Below are 11,442 nucleotides of genomic sequence, written 5' to 3' on the forward strand. Positions count from 1 at the left end.
ATTTTCTCCAAGTTCTTCAAAAAAGTTTGGGGGACAGCGTTCATGAAATTTAGTAACTCGGTAGAATCTGGGAAACACTGGTACCTCATGAGTACGATAAACCTGGTGAGGAAAAATATTATGTGTCGATTCATGACATTTTTTTTCACTCTTTTGTTTTGCCTAGCAGAGAATCTGTATGCTGTTGTGAGCCTGCAAATGTTGAATTCTGAGGACTGTGAATCTGTGATGTCTTCGCACTTAAAAAAAAAACCTTTTTCTAATTCTCTAGGTTCTGTTTCTCCTTCGCCAGGACATTCCTGAAAGAAATGCCTGTGTTACAATGCTGTCATGCGGGGCAAGAAAATTAAGCTCAGCAGGCAATTGAGGCATGGCTGTGCTTTCGAAGCTGAATCTTATTAACTTCACTTATGGTGGTGCTTACGCATTTTTTTACGGGGTCCAAGAAAGATACAACATGGTCCTCCAGCAGCGATGAGTATGTTTCACCGACGGATGCTGCCGCCAAAGACGAGAACGACGGAGTATGAGGACGGCGTGGGATTGCCGGAGCGTCCGGAATTGGCATTTCAGAGGTTCTTTTGTTTTTTCACTTCATCCTAATTTTGCAGAGTCCGGGTGTGTGCTCATTGTGTTTATATCCTTTTGATGCTTCATTTTGAGTTAATAAAATACACTATTTGTCCGAAAACAACAAATGGAGGAGAAGAAAGGAGAAAGTTATGAACTTGCAGAGCATACAAAACATATGTGGACATTTAATCTTTATGAAGAATGAAAGATTAGTTCATTAAAAAGAGATGCCAAAAAAACTTATTTCTCTAGATATAATGAGTGGATATGTCACGAGCAATTGAAAGACATGGCACCCCTATCCTTGACATGCATACAAGATGAATGCTTGGTGGTTGGCGCTGGCAATTTGTGCGAGGGAAAGTGGACACTAGTAGATGGATATGCTCATATGCATATATATATATGAGTACCATTTAAGAATTTCCTCATCATTGGACTTAGTTCATGTACATACAATATTTGTGTGATTTGAATTGTTAGTTTGTGTAAGCGTCTCTACCCTCATACAAAGGGCCGCGTGGTGTTTATATTGATTGGGAGAGACCCATCTCTCATAGGTTACAACCGAAGAGATATTACAGGAGGGATAAGAGAGAATAACAAGAAAAGAATCCTACTCCTATAGCAACCACCTTGGCGCAAAAGGCAGCCTAGGCGTGACACAATTACATGTTTAACACCTTTCCTTAATCATAACTTAGCTAAGTTAAGATTACGCTTGAACTCTTCAAACTGTCTTGTAGGCAAAGCTTTTGTGAACCCATCTGCAACTTGATCCTTGGAGTGAACAAAGCGAATTTCCAATTCTTTGTTTGCAACTCTTTCTCGAACAAAATGATAGTCAATTTCAATGTGTTTTGTTCTTGCATGAAAAACAGGATTCACAGATAAATATGTGGCACCAAGATTATCACACCAGAGACAAGAGGGTTGTGTATGACGTTTTCCAAGTTCTCTGGGCATGGATTTGACCCAAATGATTTCTGATGTTGCATTTGCTAAAGCCTTGTATTCTGCCTCAGTACTTGACCGTGAGATTGTGGCCTGTTTTCTTGCACACCATGAGATGAGGTTAGGTCCAAAGAAAACAGCAAAACCACCTGTTGAGCGTCTGTCATCTAGGCACCCTGCCCAATCAGAATAAGAGAAAGCAATAACAAGAGTGGACGGTGACTTGTTGAATGTCAGACCAATACTCAAAGTGTCCTTCACATATCTCAATATGCGTTTTGCAGCAGTCCAATGTGCAGTGGTAGGGGCATGAAGGAATTGACAAACGTTGTTTACAGCAAAGGAAATATCAGGCCTTGTAAGGGTTAAGTACTGAAGTGCTCCTACCATGCTTCTGTACCTGGTGCTGTCATCTTGGCTCAAAGGTTCACCTCCTTCAAGACATAAGTTTTCTGTACTAGACAATGGTGTGGGTGAGGATTTGCACCCTTGCATGCCAACCTTGCTCAGGAGATCATCTGCATACTTATCCTGAGAGAGATGAAGACCACCTTCCCTGTTTCTCTTGACCTCAATACCAAGAAAGAAGTGCAAGTCTCCCAAATCCTTGAGAGCAAAGTCTGCATTCAAGTCTTTTAACAAGGCTGTTACTCCTGCACTGGATGAACTTGTAACAATAATATCATCAACATAAATAAGCACAAATATGGATATATGTGACTTATTACAGATAAACAGAGATGTGTCAGACTTTGAAGGCACAAAACCAAGTGACTGAAGTTTTGCACTTAGCCGTGAGTACCAAGCTCGAGGGGTTGTTTCAATCCATAAAGAGACCTGTCAAGCTTGCACACATATGGGGGTTTGTTCTTGTCTTCAAAACCAGGAGGTTGACGCATGTACACTTCCTCTTCCAGAACATCATGAAGGAGCGCGTTCTGTACATCTAGTTGTCTGAGGCTCCATCCTCTGGACGCAGCGATGGACAAAACAAGATGGATAGTTGCAGCTTTAACGACATGACTAAATGTATCCTCATAATCAATACCGTACCTCTGCTTGAAGCCTTTTGCAACAAGTCTAGCTTTATAACGATCTATTGTGCCATCTGATTTCTTCTTTATCCTGAATACCCATTTGCAATCAATCAAATTTTTACCTCGGTGCGGAGGAACTAGATGCCATGTTCTGTTTTTCTGCAAGGCTTAAAATTCTTCTTCCATTGACTTTTTCCAACATGAATCTTTGCATGCTTCTTGAAACGTACGAGGTTCACCTGTGGAACATGTCAAACCAAATTTAACTTTGTAATTTGTGTGTTGAATTACCCCTGATCGAAGGCGTGTGCGTGGTGCATCAGGAATGGATGCAACTGCTGCTGGCACAGAGGATCCTGTGATCTGCTGCAGCGGATCCGAAATAGATTCCCCCGCCAGATCTTATGTGGCAGGCGCTGGTGAAGACGCGGGCGAGGGTGGCGCAGAAGATCCATGCGGGGCCGCCGCCGGATCGGGATTGGATCCCGCGCCCGCCTCTGGTTGGTGCAGGCGCCTGGTGTAGACCCGCGGTTCCACACTGAACCGCTCGGTCGGGTGGTCCACAGAAGCCGACGCGCGCATGGGGGAGAGCTGGCCCTCAGCCCACCGCGTGTCATCTCCAGGTTGGCGAGGCGCGCGTGGCGTGGACGGCTGGCCCGCGGGCGCGGGGTCCGGGGAGGCGGTGCCACCCAGAACCTGGCGCGGCGACAAATCTGACGAGGGAGATCCCGAGGGGGATTCGATGGCAGGGTTGTTGCACCATGGGGGTCACATAAAATACTGCTCGTTTGACCTATTTTCTTCATGATTTTGCACAAATTTTTTTCTGTTGCTTCAACATCCGACCCTGCAGTACCAGAAGACTCAAGTTCAAGGTTAGGAGGGTTAGTCATGTGATCACAATTATCGTCCCGTGATGTAAAGAGGTCAAATGAGGAGGAAGAAGTAGGATTTCCTTTCGAAGGAGGGCACCGGCATTAGGATGAAGTGTGGCGAAAGGAAAAACCGTCTCATCAAAAACGACATCCCTCGAGATATAGACGCGTCCCGTGGATACGTCAAGACACTTGACACCCTTGTGCTGGGCACTATAGCCAAGAAACACACATTGTGTGGAACGGAACATAAGTTTTCGATTATTGTAGGGACGGAGATTGGGCCGGCATGCACACCCAAAAACACGGAGAGACTTGTAATCTGGTCTAACTTGGAGAAGTCGTTGCATGGGAGTATCATTATTAATGACACGACTAGGAAGCATATTAATGAGATGGACAGCGGTGTGGAACGCTTCGTCCCAAAACTTTAAGGGCATAGATGCACCCGCAAGAAGAGCGAGGCCTACGTCCACAATATGCCTATGCTTGCGTTCAGCGGAGCCATTCTGTTGGTGCACATGGGGGCAAGAAACATGATGGAAAATGCCAAGCGTCTGAAAAAACGAGTTTAGTTTCTCGTACTCGCCACCCCAGTCAGACTAGACGACAATTATTTTGCGATCAAACTTGCATTCAAGTGCTTGGAAATTCTTAAATACTTGGAAAACATCAGAACGACGTTTGAGAAGATAAATCCAAGTGAATTTGCTGAAATCATCGATGAAGCTAACATAGTAAGTATGTCTACCAACCGAGGAAGGGGCAGGACCCATACATCAGAAAAAATATGCTGGAGCGGCTTGGTAGAAATACTAGTAGAAATATGATATGGCAATTGATGAGACTTTGCCTTTTGACAAGAATCACAAACAGTTTCGATACTACACTCACCAACACATGGGAGCTTATTATTTCTAAGCACTTGTTGCACGACATAAAAAGATGGATGTCCTAGTCTAGCATGCCACCTGTCCGGGGAGATTTTGATGACACCAAAAACTTGTTTATTGAAGCTCCTGAACTCGGGAAAAAGGGGGTAGAGTCCATGCACGCATCCACCGCGATAGAGAATTCTCCGTGTGACCCGATCCTTGATAAAAAAGAAATAGGGATGAAATTCAAGAAAAACTTTGTTGTCAAGAGCAATGCGATGTACTGAAAGAAGATTTTTGGCAGTTTGGGGAACATGCAAGATGTTTTTAAGATGAATATCACGATGAGGGGTTGCAATAATTGAATGACCTACATGAGCTATCTCCATACCTTCTCCATTTGCATTGTGAACTTCTTGCCTGGGGTACTTGTCGTGCATGGTCAGCTTGTCCAGCTCATGAGTGATGTGCTTGGAGGCGCCGGAGTCAGCGTACTAGTTGGTGTCCACACCATAGGACGTGTTTGCGGCGGCTGCAACCTTCTTGCGTTGGGAATTGTTTTCGGCATAACGCCAGTCACAATGCTTCGCAATATGATTATCTTTCTTGCAAATTTGGCACTTGTTAAAGTATTCATCATAACCTTGGAAAGGGCGGCGATTGTTGTTATTGTTGCGGCCCTGGGAGTTGTTGTTGCCGCGCTGGTTGTAGTGGCCGCCGCCGCCACCGCCGCCGGTCTGGAAGTGGCCACCACCACTGCCACCACCATGCGGATAGGGAGCGCCGCCATCGCCACCGCCATTCTGGAAGCGGGCGCCGCCACTGCCACCTGGACCGCCACGATAGCCCCCACCACCACCACCCTTGGGAGGGTTCTGGGAGGTTTTGGGAGGCCTGCGACCTCGATAGGCGGCGTTTGCAGAAGATTTGAAGGCGCCGGGACCAGTTCCTTGGAACAGCTCGACGCGCTGATCGAAGTTGGAGATCATGCCAAAGAGCTCATCGGTGGAGACAGGATCAGTTCGCACATCGAGAGCAGAGATGATGGGCTGGTATTTCATGTCGAGACCGGCGATGATGAAGGAGATGAGTTCATCTTTGCCGATGGGTTTTCCTGTTGTCGCGAGTTCATCAGACAGCGCCCGCATCTGCCCAAAATAGGTGGCAGCGTTGAGGGAACCCTTCTGGGCATTGGAGAGGGCAATACGCCAGTTGTTGATGCGAGACTTGGATTGAGCTGAGAACATGTTTGCCAGGGCAGACCAGATGGCGTGAGAAGTCTCGAGGGAAGCAACTTGCACCAGGACTTCTTTGGAAAGGTTACGGAGCAAGTAGGCTACGATATGTTGATCTTGAATGAGCCATGGGGTATGGGCGGGGTTCGGATCAATCTGATCCTTCCCGTCTGAGGATTTGGTGGTGATGGTTTTAGGTGGCTCGGGTAGGGTTTCATCAAGGTACCCATATAGCCCTGCTCCCGTGATCTGGGAGCGAGCTTGTGCTTGCCAGAGGATGTAGTTGGTACGTGTGAGAGGCTCGGAGATGGTGTTGTTCAGGCCGGTGCAGAGGAGTTGGCTGCAGGAGGAGGACATGGCGCCGGAGTTGGGAGGATGGGAAGGGTGTGGGCGAAAAAAATTTGGTGTGGGCGATAGGATGGAGATGATGATCGCTAGATGAGGAAGAGGGAGGCTCTGATTACCATGTTAGTTTGTGTAAGCGTCTCTACCCTCATATAGAGGGCCGCGTGGTGTTTATATTGATTGGGAGAGACCCATCTCTCATAGGTTCCAACCGAAGAGATATTACAGGAGGTTTTACAGGAGGGATAAGAGAGAATAACAAGAAAAGAATCCTACTCCTATAACAACCACCTTGGCGCACAAGGCAGCCTAGGCGTGACACAATTACATGTTTAACATGAATATCTGAAACATTGGAGGAAACCAAGAGTTGGAAAACACACAATGCACTTTGGTTGCCACTGGTTACACATTCGAGCCCGCCTTCCTTTTGCTTGAATGTACTGTAGTAACCAAGGAGCTTAAAGGATTTCTTACGGGCTAGAGCCTAGAGGAATTCTCACACAAGCTAAAGCATCAAATTACTTTTTCCTAGTGCGAAAGGGTCGCCCAATGCTGAACTGGGAGCAGGGCTTCCATATAATCAATGGGATCACACAAAGGCTTCTCTACTTGCACAAGCCCTCTCGCTTGAGAGTAATACAGACCTGAAAGCCAGTAACATTTTACTGGACCATGAGATGAACACCAAGATTTGCGACTTTGTTTATGTTCTGGTTTTAAGCTTGAATGTGCGTATGTGACCGAAGCATCACGACCAGGATCGTGGGCAAACATTAAGTGCTTCCAATTAAAATTCTAACTTTCACAAGTATGTTTTGCTGATGGATTCTGAATGCATTCAGATTCTCTTATTTGTTTGACACAAAGCTTGCATATATGTTCTGTGTAAAATTCAGAACTTCGCATGCTACGGCCTGCGCACAGGCAAGAACAGGACATGTCATGTATAATTATGACTTGCATACATATATGCTTCTAATACATTGCATGATTTTCAATTGCATACATACAACATGCATATTTTTTTCCTTCCAAACTACTTTGTTGAAATTCTAGTAGCTTAGCTGCATTAGATTGTTCATGTCCTGCTCCTGTCCTTTTCGATGCATTAATCTCAGCTCCCAGCAAGTCAGCACGTATGATCACAGTCCATAATTAAATCCCAGCATCGAGCATACAATCTTTGCATCTGCTGATCTCGACAGATTTCGCGAGAATTCTGGTACTCAAGCATGTTTAGTAGCCTGACAAACTACACCATGAATAAGTTGTTCTGGTCTTCAGTGTATGTCTATAAAAGAAAGATTGAATCGGTCCCTCCTGCGTGTGAGGGTTTTGCGTGAGTGGCGATCCCGAGGCGACGTTGTTGTGTATGAAAAAGGGTTTTCGTTTCGCCTTGATGGCATGGCTGCATATCTGGATCTGGAAAACTTGTATGAATCTATGGGAAGTTCCAATGTGCTATCACCCTTTTTTTAAAAGCTTCGTACAACTCTATCATAAGGCCTTTTCGCTTTACTGATGCCACAGTTCTTCCTGGTATGTGCAGGCCAGGAATTAAAGATTCTAAACACATGAAGCAGCACAACTAAAAACATGATCAATAGCTCTCAGGAAGCCACAGTTCTTCCTGGTATGTGCAGGCCAGGAGTACAAAATTGTTCAGCCATTGGACACAACATTCTCAGCAGTTCTGAATCCAGAATGGAGCAAGTTTAGCTAGCAGAAGAAACAGAGAGTTTTCTGAACCTATATCTATCTACCCATAGGCAGAAGTAGGCGCCCAGTTCTATTGTCGTCCAGGCAGCGAAACTTGTGGACATGTGAACTTTCAGGACCCCTGCTCCGATCTTCCTCTACTCCGCGTGGACATCCGGGTGTCGCAGCTCATTGTAGGCTGAATTAGCAGAAATTATGAGCCAATTAGGCAGCAGACCAACAATTAATAACAAGACCAAGAAGGAAAAAAAAGTTGAACAATATAATTGTATTCACAGGTTAGAGAATTAGTATGTTCTTCTCTGCAAAGGTGAAATGAGATGACTCAACTTGATTTGGCTTTTTAGCTTCCATAATTTCTACCAGCGGCAGATGTTATGAAATGCACCGACTGAATTATCTGAATCAAGGACAGAAATGTGCAACTAGTTTTATCCAACTACTTTTACCTTTGTACAGGACAACAACAGTTTCCTAGCACTCGACGAAAGTAAGACCCCAAATATCATGTTCATAAAGCAAAAGCAGATGAACAATTCAAATCTCAGAGTCTTGCAATTTAGACCAAGATGTGCAGAAACGAGATTTATGTAGTATTGTTGGAAACCTGAATTTCGTGAGTAAAATGGGCTAAATCAAACGGGTATCACCATCTTCTCTGTTAAGGCTGAAAGGAGGTGAATCAACTGATTTGGGGTTCCAATTTCAGATCCACTTTTACAAGATTTCAACAGTTGCATATACCTAACAGTTTCAGACTTCAACAGATTCAGTTAACTGTTTTCAGACTAGAACAATTTCAGTAACCTTTTTGTCAGACTGTAACAGCTTCAGTAAGACAACTAGATTAGCACCCCCACTAAAGTAAACCCAAAATAGCATCTGCACCAAAATCTGAACAAAGACTATCATCAAATTTGTATGAATCTGTGGGAAGTTCCAGCGTGCTATCATCAATTTTTTAAAAGCTCTGCACAATTCTATCATAAGGCCTTTTCACTTTGCTCATGGCCACAGTTCTTCCTTGTATATGCAGGCCAGGAATTAAGAAGTTACACAAAAGGCAGCATAAGTAAAAAACACTATCAATAGCTACCAGGAAAAACATTATCAAGGCAGCACAACTAAAAACACTAAAATTTGCATTTGTATGCGAAAATGCATAGTATAAAAAATGAATGCAGGACCTAGCTCATTGTCAAAGCCACTGCATTTTCCAATGACGCGGAATGCATAATCTAAAAATATTGCAGGATCGTCTATGAAGCATTTTCATCCAACTACTTTTACCTTTTTCCAAGTCATAACAAAACGAATCTTAATATCCTTTTTCCAAGCATTATCGAGTTAGAAAATAAAAAGAATAACAAGACCAATATTACAGCTCATGTACAAAACCTGAATAAAGCTCATGTGCAGAGACGAAATTTATTTAGTATTGTTGGCTAAATCAAACGCGAGTAAAATTGGCTAAATCAAACGCGAGTAAAAAGAATAACATATCATATTTTACTTACCTACAAGATTACAGCAGGTGCAGACAATTCCCAACACCTAGCAGTTTCAGACTTCAACAGATTCAGTTAACTATTTTTCAGACTACAACAATTTCAGCGAACTGTTTTAACACCTAACAGTTTCAGACTTCAACAGATTCAGACTAGAGCAATTTCAGTAAGACAAGTAGATTAACACCCCACTCAATTAAACCCCAAAATATCATGGTCATGCAGCAAATAGCATCTATCAGCTGCACCAAAATCTGAACAAAATTCAACCATTAGGAGATACTTAGGAAGTTGGGGGCATGGAGAGAGGCTCTCACCAGGGGTGTCGGCCCGGAAGACGACAATCTCGAGGGTGTCGCCATAGCCTCCGTCGGGCAGGTCGACGACGAGCGGGGTCAGCCTCCCGTGGCGGCCCGCTCGAACGCACATGGCGATGTTCCGGTGGTACACGCCGGCGCCGAGGAGGAACCCCAGGTCGTCCCTCAGGCGAAACGCGGACCTGCCCCTGAACCAGATCTGGCGCCAGCCTTCGTTCCCGGGGTCCTCGGGGTAGTGCCCGTCGTCGAGCGCCCGCACGAACCGGATCAGCCGCCCCGGCTCCAGGTAGAGGACCCCACGGAGGTATCTGTATGGGGGATTCTGCAGTTAAAACGCAAAGCCAAATCATGGTCATGTTCAGGAGATCAAGAAATGCTCGAGAATTCGCTGAATCGCCGAAAGCAATTCAAGAATAGGTATCAAGAAGCCGGTCGGTCATGGCGAACTCACTACTCACCGGCGGTGGGGCAGGAAGGGCAGGCATGTCCTCTCTGGCGGGGATGGACTCGACGACCCAGTAGTACATCATGGAGCTGACGCTGTTGTCGACGCTGACGCCGACGTTCCAGCGGACGTACCTGCCGTTGGAGCGGAGGTAGAGGCCGCCGACGTTGCGCAGCAGGACGACGTCGTCTGCGAAGCCCGACCCCACGGCCCGCCACGTGATGGCCTCCAGCTCCGACTGGTTGTAGTCGCGAAGCTCCGCGCGGAGGCCGTGGTGGCCGAGCCTCGCCGGCGTGGCCGTGGCGGCGAGGTAGCGGCCGTAGGCGGCGCTGTAGAGGAGCAGGTACGGGCCGTCGTCACCGTTGTAGATGTGCACCGCCCACGCCGCGTTCATGGAGACGCGGACCTGGCTGAGGGTGACGCTCTCCCCGTCCTCGGCGGCATGGATGTAGTTGCGCCGCACGCGGCTCCGCAGCCGCACGTGGTGCCCGTCCTGGAAGCGGTCCATCGGTCGCCGGCGCCGGAGGGCGGATGCGGTGGGCTGCTGCGCGGTGGGGAGGGTTCTTGGTTCGTTGGGGACTCCGGCGAGGAAAGCTGAAAGCTGTTGGTCGGGGCGGTTACGTTGGGCGCCAAGGCGGAGGTATTTCAAGGTGCTCTCACACTATCGCCGCCGTCCCGGGCTTTCTTTAGGCCCAGCCCACAAGTCGTCTCTGTTCCTCCTCCCGCACAGGCCCGCACGAGTCCCTTCCGTTTCCCGGCCCACCGAACAGACGTGCAGTGTCGGCCTCTGGCACGGCGAAGCAACGGCCCCGGCGAGGCGAGGCGACGGCGAGGAGCGAGCGAACAACCATCAGATCTACCGAAACTGCTATAGAGTTTTTTCTGTTCATTTTGAGATGTGTCATTGATGCTTTGACAATTTGGTTGTAGCAAGTGCTTGTGTCGGCTATAGAGTTTTTTCTGTTCTTTTTGAGATGCAATTGGTTGCTTCTTCATTCAAGGTTCTCAGTTGAATCCAAGTTCATCACATCGCGAATACACAAAGGTGACACATGAAACCAGGTCTTAAACAATTTATTCAAACAGCCCTAGGTAGTGTTTTGTTGTGTTGTACCCTATGCTGGTGTTTGTTAGTCTCATCCCATTTCAATTACTCTACTCTTTCATGTTTCACTTTGCCTTGTGTAAGTAAACTGTGTGATGCGCAAATTGTTTCAAAATTGTATGAAGTGGAGCTATCTTTTCCCGCCATGGTCTTCACACCCCAAAACCATCCTTGTTTTGGCACCACGGTTTAACAACATCATTGCAACGATTGTCATGTGGCGCACATTGATGGTGTCAATGTTGTCATGGTGTCTAGTGCTCTTGTTTTGCCATTTCCATGCTTTCGGTCATCTTCCTTGGTGGCTTTTCAAGAGAAAGCGGCCCGGTCAACACCGGGGAACAATTTGTTGTATCCTAGCATTGCTACCCAAAGAAAGTCCCAACAGTCTTATGGTCCCAGGGTGGGTTACTCATGCAAACTACTCGAAACAGTTTACTTAAATCCTACC

At 46.4% G+C, this 11,442-nt stretch overlaps 1 protein-coding gene and 1 non-coding gene across 2 annotated transcripts; both read right to left on the reverse strand.

Moving 5' to 3' along the window:
* Positions 1-5,284: 5,284 nt before the first annotated feature.
* LOC120975136 (small nucleolar RNA Z247) lies at positions 5,285-5,423 on the reverse strand. The gene has a single exon (XR_005770973.1). It is a non-coding gene; the product is annotated as a small nucleolar RNA Z247 (small nucleolar RNA).
* A 2,232-nt stretch (positions 5,424-7,655) lies between these two features.
* Positions 7,656-10,394, reverse strand: LOC109761525 (uncharacterized). The gene is made up of 3 exons (XM_020320349.2): positions 9,900-10,394; positions 9,442-9,763; positions 7,656-7,794 (listed from the first exon to the last, which is right to left on the reverse strand). Exons 1-3 carry the CDS (start codon positions 10,392-10,394, stop codon positions 7,754-7,756), a joined length of 858 nt encoding a protein of 285 aa, XP_020175938.1. The 3' UTR covers positions 7,656-7,753.
* Between the last annotated feature and the right edge of the window lie 1,048 nt (positions 10,395-11,442).

The sequence above is a fragment of the Aegilops tauschii genome, chromosome 2, assembly GCF_002575655.3.
Source record: "Aegilops tauschii subsp. strangulata cultivar AL8/78 chromosome 2, Aet v6.0, whole genome shotgun sequence".
Lineage (NCBI taxonomy): Eukaryota > Viridiplantae > Streptophyta > Magnoliopsida > Poales > Poaceae > Aegilops > Aegilops tauschii.

Excerpts from the sequence above, each read along its gene's own strand:
- LOC109761525 (XM_020320349.2), bottom strand. The coding sequence starts at position 10,394 with ATGGACCGCTTCCAGGACGGGCACCACGTGCGGCTGCGGAGCCGCGTG. Across the intron at positions 9,764-9,899 it reads CCCTTCCTGCCCCACCGCCG|AATCCCCCATACAGATACCT; the intron begins GTGAGTAGTGAG and ends TTTTAACTGCAG. Across the intron at positions 7,795-9,441 it reads CTTCCGGGCCGACACCCCTG|CCTACAATGAGCTGCGACAC; the intron begins GTGAGAGCCTCT and ends CTGCTAATTCAG.